The sequence below is a fragment of the Sorghum bicolor genome, chromosome 8 (genome assembly GCF_000003195.3).
Source record: "Sorghum bicolor cultivar BTx623 chromosome 8, Sorghum_bicolor_NCBIv3, whole genome shotgun sequence".
Classification (NCBI taxonomy): Eukaryota; Viridiplantae; Streptophyta; class Magnoliopsida; order Poales; family Poaceae; genus Sorghum; species Sorghum bicolor.
The window spans coordinates 58296531-58312343 of record NC_012877.2 but is presented as its reverse complement, the minus strand read 5'-3'; the positions used below and the strand labels follow the sequence as shown (position 1 = coordinate 58312343).

The following is a 15813-nucleotide window of genomic DNA, read 5'->3' as shown; positions in this document are numbered from 1 at the left end:
AAAACGAGGCCTTGTTCAAGAAAGAAAGAGAAAGAAAACTAAGAGAATTACACAAAGTTTTGTGACCATTCTTCAATTCAAGGGAATTATCTGTAACATTTGGTTACCCCTCTCTTAATCAAAAACGGGTTGAACACCCGATCGAGAAAAAAAAATCAAGGGAATTAGGACTGTTTTGTACGTCGGATAACCATGGCAAAGGTCCTTGACTTAGCATCGGGCTATGGAAGGCTGCAAGTTTCTGAAGATGTACCATGCACATCCTCTAAAACAACTTAGTAATAATAACAAGAAGAAGAAGAAGAAGAAGAAGAAGAAGAAGAAGAAGAAGAAGAAGAAGAAGAAGAAGAAGAAGAAGAAAACAACAACAACAACAACAACAACAACAAATATAACGATGATTTCCTTGAAGAATGGGACAGGCAATCGCTGGTTGATGCTTGATGAAGCCTTCAAAACCTGATAAGGTTAACGTCGGCCTCGGTCGATCCTATGCGCATGGCGTCAACGACCCTCCGTCGATCTATCACATCGTCGTCGTTTTCCGTCCAGCGGTTGGAATGCTGAACCTGTCAGACAGACAAACGTAATCGTTGAACCCTGTCGTCAGTGTTTATTACACACACTCTTGCTCATGCTCAGTCAGTCTCAGCTTGCAATTGCAAGCTAGCTAGTGCCGCGCGCAGGTCGTCGCCACGCCTCGCTAGCTTAGCTAAGCTAGCTGCTGGATAACACGCGATGCGAGCTAGTAATCAGTGAAATCCACAGCATCTAACCGCATGAAAAAGACAGCATTTTCAGATGAAGATGAACTGGTCAATAAAACTGAACGGAGAGCTGCAAAACTGAAGTCTAATTAAACTGACTAAGGCCTTGGTTTAGATGCCAAAAGTTTTTGAAGTTGGACACTGTAGTACGTTCGTTTGTATTTGACAATTATTGTCTAGCCATAAACTAACTAGGCTCAAAAAGATTTCTCTCGTAGATTACAGGCAAACTGTGTAATTAGTTATTTTTTTATTTATATTTAATGCTCCACGTATTTGTCTAAAGATTCGATGTAATAAAGAATCTTGTAAACTTTTGTAATTTTGGAGCTTAAACTCGTGCTGATGACTGACGACGTTGCTGGTAGCAATTCATTAGTCCCTGCGTGCGCTGGCAAGCAAAAAGCCTGTTCTTTCTAATTAAATTACTCTAGCGCTGGCAAGTAAAGCCTGTTCACACAGCGCTAATCCCCCTAATTCCCCGCGTACGCGACGAGTTTGAAAGAACTGCTGACGAGTGTAATGGCGGCCTGGATTTCTACGCTCGCGCGGTGGCGTGAAAGCGATCGATGACGACGACGGCCGCGGTTTCCACGACGACGACGAAGAAAATCAAAAGGTGATTATTAACAAAAGGTAGTAAAGAAGTAAACCTCAACAACCCTAGCGGATCTTTACCATCCGTGTGTGATGACTGATGAGATGAGCAGCCAATGTGTGTGCCGTACGACGAGTGATGATCATTAACGGATGGAAGGCGTCGTTTTCCGCCAATCATATAAAAGTCTTGCGCGGTGCCGCAGTTTCCATTGCACGTAGGGGTTTGACATCACAAGCACGGCGGGGTATAGCAAGAACCCCCCACGTTTCCATTTGCTTTGATCTTGTGGAGGGAGCCGGGGTAAAGCATCCTTTTCTGGCCGATTTTATTTGTGAACCTTTTTTTTAACATGATTTGGATTGGTTTGTGAACTACTAGCAAGGTTTTTAATTTCGGTATCGCAAAAATTTCGGTCACCCAAATGGCCAAATTTCGTAAAAACTAGCCGAAATTTCGCCGAAATTTTTTTAGAGACTAGCACATGAGGTATGTTTTTCTTTTAAAAAAATTAGATCTAAACAAGTATCAGTATGATTTATGATTACACATCTATTGAATAGAAGAAAATACAATATAAACAATAAAAAAATATGAGTCTAAAGTTATATAGCACATGTATTAGTATATAATAAAATTTCAGATTTTTCTTTCGGCCACCACTGAAATTACCGAAATTCGTGAAATTTTGCCGAAATTTTAAACCCTAACTACTAGTATTCATTAGGTGATTATGAGGGCTTTTCTACATCGTTTAGGGCTAAGTATTAGCTGAGGATAAAAACTATAGCCCAAATTACTTATTAGGAAAACGAGACATATAGTAGCTAATTACTAATACTTGTTACCGGAGACAGATGTATCCTTCGTTTTACTCGACTTTTGATTTTGTATTTTATTTATTTATATTTAGATCATACAAGTGGATTTGTTTTACCTTTGCGTTGAGAGAGACAGAGATGGAGGGTAGTTTTTTAATTTTTTTAATAAATATTTTAATATTAATCTTTCAAAAAAATATTTTGCATTAGATAGCCCCTTTGGTCGGCTGACGTGACCAAATAACTTAGTCACGTCATATGTGTTGGCGCGGCAAAATACGATACATTTGATGACGTGGAAAAGCTTGTCGCACCACTCTCATTGGCATGATATGATCGAACTTTCAAAAAGCATAACTCTTTGATACAATCAAACATCGTAAAATATAAAAATATTTATTAGAAAATGATGGAAATATAAAAAAACCGAGATGGAGAGAGAGAGAGCCGATGAATCCGGTCCGAGCCTCGGTGCATTCGTGTAGTATGAGTGTGTTTGGTTCCTAACATAACTCTCTAGCCAAGCTTCCACAGTACAAGTTGCACCTGTTTGGTTCCCTGGTTGGCTTTCTAGCCAGGCTTATGGAAGCCCAATTTGTACGGTTTTTTCTGGCTTCCTGGGAACGCCCGATTCGGCCGTCTCCGTGGAGCCAACCTTGCGCTAGGCTCGAGCGTGAGTCCGCTCACCCCCTCATTCGCGAATCTCCTCCTCCGGTCGTCTCCTTCCCTCTGCCGGTCGCGCGATCCTGCCTCTTCTCCACCCTATGCTGCCACCATCGGGGCTCTTCCCCGCTCCCTGCCATCGCCGGCGTGAGCGCGAGCTGCAACCACGAGGAGGAGCGCGGTGGATGCGAAGGAGTGGTCCACGGGCGGCGCGGAGGAGGATGCGCCGGTGCCTGTGCAGGTGGATCTCGCGGCGGATCTCGCAGCGGAGGAGGATCTCGCGGCGGAGGTGGATCTCGTCAAGGCCGTCTGGGACGCCGCCGCGTTCCCCCTCCACGCCGCCGCAGATGGCGACGACGACATCCACGCGGTTCTCGCCACCGACGACATCAACCACATCTACCACCGTTCTCTTGCCTCCGCCGTCGCACTGGCCAACGAGACCAGTAAATCCTTCGCCCTACGAGTCATGGCGCCTTGGAACGTGGATGCCATTGATCTAGTGCGGCTAGCCTGTAGGCTTCCCGTGTTGTGCCAAGGTCCTGCCTTGCTCGCCGACCAAGGTGAGATGGAGGAGGAGCTTCGCTGACCAAGGTGGTGCCCATCACCTATTCGACCAAAAGCCTCACAAGGGGGTAAAGTCACCAGATGATAACAGATGTGATTCTATACAAACTAAACCAGGCAACCAAACACACATATTCTTAGCCAGGCTTAACTAGTACAAACAACCAAACATGTGCTGCTTGCATTGCCTAAAGCCGGCTAGAGCTAGCATGTCTTAGTTTGGTTAGCCAGGCTTATCTAGGAAACGAACCAAACACACCCTATGTAGCCCACGCCGAGGAGGCTGTGGAGTCTGCAATAATTTTTTTACAATTGGACCCCTTTTTTAACAAAATTTACTTTTGATCCTCTAAAGAACATAAACTGAAATTTGAACCCTAGAAATTGGCGACGCGACTTATGGCTCTGAGGTAACACATTTGGAGCCACAGATCCTGGCTCTCAGGTCGGAGCCAGAGATCTCGGCTCTAACCTCGGAGCCATGGATCTTGGTGCCGAGCTTCGATTTAAAAACCACAACCCAGTTTTCCTGCCCGAGCCTCCTTGCATTGTTTCTCCTTTTAAAGATGACAATTTTTATCCGAAACCCGACGGGTAATTACCTCATTAGGGTAAGGGTATGGCTATTTTTTATACCCATGGGTAAGATAATGGGAAAAAAGCCTTACCCAGCGGGTAAGCGGGTAAGGGTATGAGACTGCATTGCCCATACCCGTTAACCCATGGGTAAATTGAACCCGATAAATTATACTAGAATCATGAAACTTGTGGATTTTATGACTTGTTATCTAGTAATGATAGATTTATCCATTAGATCATTTGATTGTGTGTTCATGTAGCTTGTATATTTGAAGAGTTTATTAATGATTTATGATATTTTGGTTAAATTTGGGAGCCTGATATATTAAAATATGTATTTTTTCATAGCAAATATTCTTAAAATCATGGGTAAAGATAACCCATGGGTTACCCGTTACCCGCATGGGTAAGGGTATGGGAAAAACTCTTACCCGTGCACGGGTATGGGTAGATTAGCGGGTAAAATATTTTCTCGTGCGTAAGGGTATGGGTAACACATACCCAGCGGGTAATTACCCATTGCCATCCCTACTCCTTCTCGGCCATCGGTGGGGAGGTGCCGGGGACGGTAGAGAGAGCCGAGGTGTGCCGCCATGGGCGTGACCCTAAGGCCGGCTAACCCCGCCGGGCCTCTGCCAAGCGATTGGGTGTCGCCCTCGCTATCGGTGGTCAAGGAGGCTGCCGGTGCTCCTGATGGCAACGAGGGCGTCGGACAATAATAACACGAGGGAACGGGAGGCAAGGACGAGCCATGGTGGTGCAGGCAGCGGCCGAGGTCCCAACAGAGGTGGCGCAGGCGAACCAGAGGTGGTGGTGCGGTCGTCGGCCGGTGTGTAGCGAGATTTGAGACAGAGAGAGTTGACAAAAAGAAGATGAGGAAGAGGGTGTATGGTATATGTTCGGCGCCAAAATTCATGGCTCCGAGGTTAGAGCCACAGATCTTGGCTGAGCTCGGAGCCAAGATCTGGGGCTCCGAGACGTGTTACGTCAGAGTCATGAGTCCTAACACCGACCCTCAGGGTCTAAATTTCAGTTTAGGCCCTGTTTAGTTTCCCATCCAAAATATTTTCATCCATCCCATCGAATCTTTGGACACATGCATGAAATATTAAATGTAGATAAAAAAATAAACTAATTATATAGTTTGGTTGAAAATTGGAATCTTTTAAGCCTAGTTAATCCATGATTACCCTTAAGTGCTACACTAACCCACATGTGCTAATGACAGATTAATTATGTTTAATAGATTTGTCTTACAGTTTTCAGACGAGCTATGTAATTTGTTTTTTTATTAGTTTCTAAAAATCCCTCCCGACATCCTTTCGACATATTCGATGTGACACTCAATTTTTTTTTTGTCTCAAATCTAAACATGGTCTTATATTCCTCGAGGAGAAAAAGGTAAATTTTCTTTAAAAAGAGGGTCAAAATATAAAAAATTGGGGGAGTCCTAGCTCCGGAACCCCTCATCCATCCCGCGGCCGGGCCCACGAGACAGACAGACAGACAGACATCCCTCTCGGCGCTGCTGGCCTAGCGCATCTGTCCCATCCAATCCAATCCATCCACGACCCGTCGTCGCCCCGCCCGGTCCGGTCCAAGTCTGCCCGCCAATCGCCTGTTCCTTCTCCCTCCCCGTGACTCGCCCAGGTCCGCGGGCCCCACCGGCGGCACCGCCCCCCGCACCAAACCGCACGTCTAGAAGGACAGCCACGCCACGCCGCCGGCTACCAGCACCACCGCACCGACCCCCTCCTGCAAGAGGTTCTGCTTCTGGTCTTGGTCCGGCGGCGCCACAAGTCCAGTCCAGTCAGACCAGTCAGCGACCGGCACGCCACGACGGCCACCTTGTGCGAGGGGAGAAAAAAAAAACAAAAAGGAAAATCCCGTGCGCGCCGCGTGCTGCTCCTCGTCTCCTCTCGCGAGCGCCCCACCGCCAGGCTGGCCCGCCTGTCGGTGGGCCTGGCTCCACTCCACTCCGTCCGTCCAGGGGCCGTGGCGTGGGGGCGTGCTGGCTCGGTCCCCGCGGCGGGGTCCACACGGGAGGGCTCAGATTCGATTCGCTCCCCGCCCGGGCCCACGGGGTGGGCCCCTGCCGGTCAATTCCGACCCGTCGGCTCCTCCCTGTGCCGTACCCGCCCGCCCGCTCGCGGCTCGCGTGCTCGGCTCCGGAGGACCGGTTCGTGCCTCTGCCTGCCTGGCTTCCTCTGTGCCCACGCCGCGTTCCGGTTCTGGCTCCGGCTCGCCGACGCTGGTGGCGGGAAGGAGGTGGTGGACCCGGTCCATGGGTCCAGGCGACACGAGAACGGATCACGAGATCGTGCACCGCGAAGCCGCTTTTCCGGATTTTTTTTTCTGTTTATTAAAAAAAGAACCGCGGGGAGCTCCATCGATTTCGAGGCTCAAAAGCGGAAAAAGCGCACCTGGGCTGCCTGCCTCGCTGCCTCTCGCACGTTTGTTTGTGACAAATATTATCTAATTATAAATTAACTAGGATCAAAAGATTCGTCTCGTGATTTACAGCTAAACTGTGTAATTAGTTTTTGTTTTCGTCTATATTTAATGTTCCATGCATGTGACACAAGATTGTTTTCAGGGTGAACTAAACAAGGCCTTAGTTCTAATTTTTTTTGTAAATTAATATTGTAACAATTTTGTTTTTATTTGACAAATATTGTTAATCATAGACTAGCTAAACTTAAAAAATTCATCTTGCAAATTACAGATAAACTGTATAATTAGTTATTATTTTTATCTATATTTAATATTTTATACATGCGCTACAAAATTCGATATGATAGAAAATCTGAAATTTTTTACAAATTTTTTTAAAACTAAACAAGACCCAAATCTCACCAAAAATCTACGCCGGAGTGGAGGATGGATGCAGGTTGCGGTTATCTATCTACTGATGATGATTTTTTAACATTAGCTTTACCTTAAGCTCAGTTTCCGCGCGTTCAAACCGTACGAGGCGGGACGGACCAACAGGGAGCGATTAACATGACATGGACCAGCTGTACGGTCGATCAAATGATTCCTTTAGCTTTGTGTTGTGTCGTAATCGTGAGGGAGCTCATGTGAAAATGGCAAACCTCATGCCTTTATGCTGATAAAAACATCTTGTTGTGTTTTTGCAATTTGTGATTGGGATGAACGGGTCTTATAGACCAACTACTAATGTGATCAAATTGATTAACTATTAGATTCGAAGATTTAACTTCTGCTCCATTTGAAACACGGGCTCTATCTAACTCCCGTTCGCGAAAAAAAAACTTCTGCGCCGTTTAGGGGAAGATGGAGGACAAAACTTTAGGTACGATGCTCTTTTTGAATTCGATGCAAGTTTGGGAGTCTTATCGTTAAAAACTAATAGTTGTGAAATTGAAAATTCATAAGGCCATGTTTGACTAATCAAACATCTTTTTCTCTCTTCTTCTGCTTATTGTGCATTATCCACTGGATTGCTTAATTTAGTTTCCTAATTTACTGGTTGTTAGCAAAGAACGTGTACAAACAATACTATATATATCGATCAAGGTTTTGTTATGAAGTATCTTTTATGGTGGTTGCCATGCTTCGCACGATAGGTGGATCCACCCTGCCTCCATTGAACTCTTTTTTTCCTCTTGACTTGGCTCTCATTGGCCGATGTCCGCTAGGGATGCCTTAAACCATGTGATCTCCCTAGGTCAGCCTAAACCTCTCGAAATTTATTTTTATACTTCTTTATTATGTTGTCACCCTCACCCACCATTCAACTATATATCTGCCTTACCAACCCGTCGACCTAAGGTGCCTTTGCCCCTACCCCGCTCAATGGGCCTTAACCGCCACCCCCTGCCCGCACTATGTCCACTACCTTTGTTTAGGGTAGCCTACAATTGATGACCTTATCTCTACAATCGTTGACGCCCTTTGGCAAATAATCTATACGCCCAAAATCTAAACCTCAAACCCTACTTCGCTAAATACCTCACTAAATAAAGTTGGGAGAGATTCAAGATGGACTAATCCGAGCCCAACAAAAAAATCAGGTGCTTGGTGGCTCCAAAATAGTCAAGCACTAAGTACCTTTTCCTAAAGGGAAACATGCAATGAATTCAAACGCTGTTTTTGGCAAGGTTCATCCATGTGCATGTTTACCGCTAGATCTGTCATGTCATTAATGTTAGCGGATAAAGAAGCTAGCTATTATTTGAATTCAAACTATACATCCATAATGTTTGAAGCATAGGGGACATAACCTTGCTAGCCCCTTGGTGGCTATGTCATTGATGTAGTAAATAAAGAAGATATTATCTGAATTCGAATTAGTCCGCCACCACACTTTATGTTAAAGTTAAAGATAAAGAACATATAAATGAAAAACGAACGACATAAAAAGCATGACCTCAGTCGTTTCAACGTTTGTCATAGCAACAACATACACCCGACGTCTGTTAATCAATAGTTTTGTTGTCGTTTTGCTAGTCCACCTGTAATCCTTCAACCCTCCCAAACTTATGTGTAACCTAACAAAGTGCTTTTGCGCGGGAAAGAGGACATGCAACATGTAACGTAAAATCCTATCTTCAATTATCCAAACCTAAACAACTGTTCTTATGATTGGTTTACTTGTCGTCTTCGTTGTGTCTGCCTTAGTCGCAGATTGTCATAGACTAGTTAGACATCATTCCACGTACATATATTCTGTAACTCTATGGATTTCAACATAACACTAATAACAAATTCTTTCACCACCAATTAAAACCTGATCAGGTGAGCTTGTTGAAGAAGAAACAGAAAAGATAGTCGCGGCAGGCAGAGCTGGTACACCGGTCCACGGACCCGGCTCACTCACAGTTCTCACACGCGAAAGCACTCAGGACTTGTTTAGTTCCCAAAATTTTTCAAGTTTCCCCGTCACATCGAATCTTGCGGTACATGCATGGAGTATTAAATATAGACAAAAACAAAAACTAATTACGCAGTTTACCTGTAAATCGTGAGACGAATCTTTTGATCCTAGTTAGTCTATGATTGGATAATATTTACCATAAACAAACGAAAGTGATACAGTAGCGAAATCTAAAATTTTTCTCAAACTAAGGCCTTGTTCAGTTCGCAAAAACTTGTGAAAAACGGCACTATAGCACTTTCGTTTTTATTTGATAAACATTGTCCAATTATAGAGTAACTAGGCTCAAAAGATTCATCTCGCGGTTTACAGATAAACTGTGCAAATAGTTTTTGTTTTCATGTATATTTAATGCTCCATGCATTCGCCGCAAGATTCGATGTGACGGGGAATCTTGAAAATTTTTGGCAACTAAACAAGGCCTAAACAAGGCCTCACTCCCCTTCTCCACCTGCTGCCTGCCTCTCCCCTCCCCTCGCCTTTCGTCGTCTCGCTCGTCTCCTCCCTCGCGCATGCTCCAAAAAGCTACTCCTCCTCCCCTCTCCTGCTTTCCCCTCCTCGCCTAGGGTTTCCCACCCCGATGCGTCTCCCGAAAACCTAGCCGCCGCCGCCGCCGCATCCAACTCACTGCTCTCCTCGCCGCGGCAGCCGTTTTCCGGCCATGGCCGCTGGCGCCAGCGACTACTCTTTCGCGGCGGAGTACGACGGCCCGCCGCTCCCCTACTCGCTCCCGCGCGCCATCCCGCTCGACCTCTCCCGCATCCCGCTCGCCGCGCTGTCATCCTCGCCCACGGCCTCCCCCTCCGCCTCGTCGTCCCCGCTCCCCGTCGTTCGCCCGCTCACCCCGTCCTCACTCTGCTCCGCCATCCACGCGCACGCACACCCGGCGCCCCGCTCCGCCGCCCCCACGCCCGCCGCCGTGGGAGGAGCTGTGGTGGATTCCCCCACCTCCGTTATCGAGAACCACCACGCTGCCGCGCACCACTCCGCCGAGCTCCCTTCTTCCCCATCCGACGACGAGGGCGCCGGCGCCGGCGACGGTGACGGCCCCGAGGCGCTCCCACTGAAGCCCCGCCACCACCAGCCCGCTGTCACCTTCGCCGAGACCAGCGGCTCCCTCCTCCAGTCCTCTGACGATGAGGACGAGTATGAGGAGGAGGAGGAGGAAGACGACGACGATGCCGACGCAAGGGAGGGCCGGCCCCGAGCTGCTGCCGGCCAGTCGAGCGGCTCCCTCTCCCCCGCTCACTGGAGGGGCGGCAGGACCCGCGGCTGCTACAGGTGCGGGAAAGGGGGCGGCTTCTGGGGCCGCGACAAGGAGTCTTGCCTCGCCTGCGGCGCGCGGTACTGCGTCGGGTGCGTGCTCCGGGCGATGGGCTCCATGCCGGAGGGGCGCAAGTGCCTGGAGTGCATCGGCCGGCCAGTGGCTGAGTCCAGGCGGGACGCGCTGGGGCGAGGGTCGCGCGTCTTGCGCCGGCTTCTCAGCGCGGCGGAGGTGGAGCTGGTCATGAGGAGCGAGCGGGAGTGCGCCGCGAACCAGCTGCGGGCGGAGGACGTGTACGTCAACGGCACCAAGCTGTCGCCTGAGGAGCTCGTGGTGCTGCAGGGGTGCCCGTGCCCGCCGTCTAGGCTCCGGCCGGGGTTCTATTGGTACGATAAGGTGTCTGGCTTCTGGGGAAAGGTATGCGGCTTGTGACGATCTTAATTTTCCTGTGCTCCTGGGTAACCTCTATCTGTTTGATGCAACGGCAAACAATCTGTAACTAAACTGGTTGTGATTCGTGTCCATTTAGTAGAAGTAGGGATATTTCACCAGTCAATGTGCAAACATGAAGTGAGGATTGCAAAATATTCTGTTGGGTAAACTCTTTGAAGGACATTTAGTAGGCATAGGGATATTACACCAGTCAATGTGCAAACATGAAGAGAGGATTGCTAAGTATTATGTTGGGTAAACTCTTTGAAGGACAGTTTATGTGATTTTTTATAGTTGCAGTTCACTATATCTATAGTATTATTAGTTGGAATCATGATGTATGTCTGGAACACTGGGCGCATGGTGCTGTCGAACATAATCTGCTGGAATATTTAGTTGACTTGATGGAACTTTGATGAATCAGCACCGTCAGGCATGTTGTGTGATGGTCCACATGATCTCTCCTTGTCCTAGGAATGATAATGTATTGTGTTCTGTCTAAATCAGGAGAATCTAATAATTTTGATTACACTGCTCAGAAAAGATTGCACACCCAAGTTGGCATGCCAGCAATTTAGCCATGATATATAGACCATGATTTTGGCATCTCGTGATATGGTGTAGGTAGGCTTCTGCTTCGGGGAAGGATTGAATAGGAATTGTGATTTTTTGGTCCTTTTTATGCAATTTCATAATAGCTCAATAACTCAGTGGTGGCATTATGAATTTTTGCTTGTTTCTTGCCAACTTATAATAATTTATCACCGATAACTCTGACAAACTTTTCATTGAAAATATTCCAGGAAGGACACAAACCACATTGCATAATCACTGCAAATCTAAATGTTGGAGGTTCTCTAGATCAAAAAGCAAGCAACGGGAACACTGGAATATTGATTAATGGGCGAGAGATTACAAAATCTGAACTGCAAATGCTTAAGGTTTGGAATCATATATTCATATATATTTTTTTGGATAATGGAGAAAAATCTGGCTTCATTCCTCTACTACCTGTTCTTGACATATGTTGATATCTGTTTTTTTAATAAAATTTTAAAATAAATGTTTGATTTCAGTTGGCAGGAGTCCAGTGTGCTGGGAAACCTCACTTTTGGGTGAACGCTGATGGGACTTACCAAGAGGAAGGCCAAAAAACTGTTAAAGGAAAGATCTGGGATAAGGTAACTCTGAGGTTCTTCTTGTCTAGATGGTGTTGTAAATTTTAGGTTGGTAACTAACCAGCTTGGAATTTGTCTCCATTTCTCACCAGCCTATAGTGAAGCTTCTTAGTCCTGTTCTGTCATTGCCAACACCCAACAAAGCAGCTAATCAATCAAGCGAAGATGCTGTTAACATAGTAAATCGAGTCATCCCTGACTACCTGGAACAAAGAACAACCCAGAAGCTTTTGTTGGTTGGGTCAGGGGCAAGCACCATACTCAAGCAGGTACGAATGCTTATGGACATCTAGCATATTCATGTCATCATGTGTACAAAATACAAATAACTAAATCGGTCGGCTGTAGTAAGATTACCACCCAAGATACAATTTGCAGTTTGCACATGTATAGTGATAGAATATCCTGCACCCCCACAAATTTGCAAAGTTGTATGGAAATTGATTATGAATCTATTGAATACATCAGGCCAAGTTCTTGTACAAGAGTGGCAAGCCATTTTCGGTGGATGAGCGTGAAGATCTGAAACTTATCATACAAAGCAACATATACAACTACCTTGGCATATTACTTGAAGGCCGTGAGCGGTTTGAAGAGGAATCTTTAGCTGATAGAAGTAAAATCAGTCCATGTGACCCTTCTAGCTCTGGTATGACCAAATCTTCATGGAAGTTTAAATTTTACAACTTCCATTCTTTCCTTTTGCCCTTCTTTTTGGCATAACTGAGTAATTGAAGTGCCAAGTGTTCCGCGACACTCCTAATTATTTGTTTTTGTGTAAAACAATGTACAAAAGGAAGCGTTTCTATATTTGTAATATGCCTACTACAAGTGATTTTTTTTCCTTTTTTGTTTTTCTGCAGGCTGTTGTGAATCTGAAGTATGTGATGAAGTCACTGAGTACTCCATTATTCCACGCTTGAAAGCATTCTCGGATTGGATTCTTAAAGCAATGGCTTTAGGTAATCTTGAAGACATCTTTCCTGCCGCAAGCCGTGAATATGCACCACTTGTTGAAGAACTGTGGAAAGATCCTGCTATTCAAGCTACATATAGAAGAAGAACTGAACTGCCATTCCTTCCACCTGCTGCCAATTATTTTCTTGACAAGGTATTATTGGCTAATGGCAGTCACTTTTTTTCTTTGGTTTTGTAGAGTTGGAAGTGTTGATTTGCATAGTGCGAATTTGCGGTTGATCATTTTTTTAAACCTTTTGTCTGAAATGACCAGGCTGTTGATATATCTCGACCGGAATATGAGCTCTCAGATATAGATATACTGTATGCTGACGGGATTACATCCTCAGATGGGTTAGCATCAACTGAATTCTCTTTCCCTCAGCTGTCTTTGGGTGGACTGGGTGTTGATGAGCCTGATGCACAAGACACCTTGCTAAGGTTTGTTCTTCTGTCACACAAGGCAATGTTAGTCTGCTATTACCTGCCTCACTGAGTCTGAGGTTCATTATAGTGTGTTGTCCGGTATTATCCTAATATCCTGACTAGACACTTTTGTAAATCTGTAAAAAGTGAATAAGATCAGTTTTCCCCCCTTTTTGATGTATGGGCACTAGGTATGTTCACGTAGAACCTATTAAACCTCACATGCACGAGTATGTTGCACTTATACTTATATTCTAGGTTCAATTCTTTATTGCTATTGGGATCTCAACTGTAATAGGTGTAATAATGATGGGGGAATTTTGATTTGTTTTCAGGTACCAGTTGATCAGGATAAACAGTAGAGGTCTGCATGAGAACTGTAAATGGTTGCAAATGTTCGATGATGTAAGGCTTGTTATCTTCTGTGTTGCCGCTAGCGACTATGATGAATACTACGAAGATGCAAATGGTACCATTGTCAACAAGATGGTAGAGAGCAGGCGGCTGTTTGAGAGCATTGTCCTTCATCCAACATTCGAGCAAATGGATTTCCTTCTACTCCTCACCAAGTTTGATCTCCTGGATCAGAAGATCAACAATTCCCCACTGACCTCATGTGACTGGTTCGATGACTTCACTCCTCTGATCAGCCGCAACCTTCTCAGCGGCGGCAGCAGCAAGCCCACGCGCAGCAGCACCGGCGCGACGCTGTCCCAGATGGCCGCACACTACATGGCGACGAAGTTCAAGAGGCTGTTCCAGTCGCTGACGGACCGGAAGCTCTACGTGTCCTATGTGAACGCCCTGGATCAGGAGTCAGTCCGGTCAGCGATCCGCTACGGGAGGGAGATCGTCAAGTGGGAGGAAGAGAAGCCTGTGTTCGGTGCCAGCGAGACGGTCTACAGCGAGGAGCCAAGCTCCTTCACTCACTGACTTGACACCCCGCCTTTGTCTTGTGCAGAAGAGATGTAAATATTTTTGTGCATTTCCTCCCCAGCACCTTTTCTTAGAGTTGTGCTACCCCCCATTCCTTTTGTTCGTAGCTGATCATCGGCTTGTATGGCTGTTTAGTTATTCGCAAGTAGAATGTTGAGGCGCTAGAAGACCTGGGCCGTTCTGATTCGTGTAAATTGTATTATGAGTTGATTGCATTTGATGCATTAGGCTGGTGCAAAAGTCCCAGATCATCGGCTTGTATGGTTGTTACTTGTGGTAAATTGTCTGGTTCGTTATCAGCAGTGACCGTACCATGGGAGGATGCATTGCACATTGCTGAGATATTTTGCTGGGAGATGCATCGTCTGTCGTTGAGATGTTTTGCACTTTAGCTGGGAGATACTATCCATTATTGAGATGGGTCATCTTCAGTTGTGGGCCTGAAAGTAGTGCGCCCGCAAACTTGAAAGATGCCAATATACGAGGACGTAGATGGTTATGAAAATTTTCAGCAATAACTTGTAAATAGAGCATGAAATCGTCAACCACTTCCCTACAAAAACAGCTAAAACTTCGGCGACGGACGTAACTAGGCCGGCCGCTTTGTCAGCGGACGCGACCTATTGGCTCTCTTTAGCAGATTGTTCCAGGAAACTGATCTCGACTGGTGCATGTCCAGTTCACACTGAAACTTCGAGCCTTTTTGTTTGAGCCATTGTTTGACAAAATGAGCATGGTAGTACTTTTGTTTGTATTTGACAAATATTATTCAATTACAGACTAACTATAATCAAAAGATTCATCTCACAAATTATAGGTAAACTGTGTAAGTAGTTATTCTTTTTATTTATATTTAATGTTCCGTGCCGTAAGATTCGATGTGAATCTGAAAAATTTTATAAAATTTTTTGGAACTAAACAATGGCCTGCTCATGGAGCGAAAGAACAGGGGAAAGTGAGTAATCATCAGATTAGAAACATGGCATTGCAATTTACAGCATTTACACAAAACCATGGCGCGCAGTTATTCCGCCTGTACAGTACAGTAGAGTACTACAGCACGCGCCGACGGACACGACGGGCGACCAAGGGGGTCCGGTCAGCTCAGTTGGGCGTGAACCGGTCGAGCAGCAGGTAGAGCGTGGTGTCGGACATGGCGCCGCCGCACCTCGCGACGTCCCCCTCCTCCTTGCCCTGCGCCGCCTTGTTGCTGCTGCCGCCGCCTCGTGCCGGCTTCTGCTGCTGGAGCTGCCGCGGGTCCTCGCCGGCGGTGGCGGCCACCGCCTGCCACGTCCCCTGCAGCGCTGAAGCCAGCTCGCCGAACCACGCCCCGCCCAGGTTGGACGCCGTCGTCGAAGCCATGGAGACGCTTTGCTTGCTTGGATCCGACGCAGAGTGTGCGTGAGATGGAATGGAAAGGCTTTGGATGTGGATGAGCTGTTGGTTGCTGCCGTGTCTGTCAGGGGTCCTTGATGGCCTGTGCTTTATATAGACACCGCGGCGCCCGAACGGATCAGGCCTTCTAGACGTCGATGGCGCGGCACGGCAGCGGGGCCCGAACGGCCGGCCACGACAGCGGCGGCGAAACGGTTGGCGCGCCTCGCCGTGCCCGCGGTTTCGCCTCAGCTCGCCGGGTCGCTGTCGGACCGTGAGGGCCCCGGCTCGTCAGCTGCCACCCTGTCCTGAGGACTGTGAGGCGCGTGCGTGCGTCCTCGTCCTCGTCGT

General features: G+C 46.7%; 2 protein-coding genes across 2 annotated transcripts; one reads left to right on the top strand and one right to left on the bottom strand.

Annotated features, from left to right (window-relative positions):
• Positions 9360-14390, top strand: LOC8069724 (extra-large guanine nucleotide-binding protein 1). Its single transcript, XM_002443425.2, has 8 exons — positions 9360-10576; positions 11395-11532; positions 11668-11772; positions 11862-12038; positions 12238-12418; positions 12633-12880; positions 13001-13167; positions 13488-14390. The coding sequence occupies exons 1-8, from the start codon at positions 9557-9559 to the stop codon at positions 14083-14085; spliced, it is 2634 nt and encodes an 877-aa protein (XP_002443470.1). The 5' UTR covers positions 9360-9556; the 3' UTR covers positions 14086-14390.
• LOC8076621 lies at positions 15032-15568 on the bottom strand. The gene has a single exon (XM_002442386.2). The coding sequence runs from the start codon at positions 15448-15450 to the stop codon at positions 15193-15195; it is 258 nt and encodes an 85-aa protein (XP_002442431.1). The 5' UTR covers positions 15451-15568; the 3' UTR covers positions 15032-15192.

What these genes read in the sequence shown, in the direction of transcription:
- LOC8069724 (XM_002443425.2), top strand. Translation starts at nt 9,557, where the DNA reads ATGGCCGCTGGCGCCAGCGACTACTCTTTCGCGGCGGAGTACGACGGC. An exon ending in CCAATTATTTTCTTGACAAG is followed by an intron (nt 12,881 to 13,000) that starts GTATTATTGGCT and finishes TGAAATGACCAG; the next exon opens with GCTGTTGATATATCTCGACC. An exon ending in GCACAAGACACCTTGCTAAG is followed by an intron (nt 13,168 to 13,487) that starts GTTTGTTCTTCT and finishes ATTTGTTTTCAG; the next exon opens with GTACCAGTTGATCAGGATAA.
- LOC8076621 (XM_002442386.2), bottom strand. Translation starts at nt 15,450, where the DNA reads ATGGCTTCGACGACGGCGTCCAACCTGGGCGGGGCGTGGTTCGGCGAG.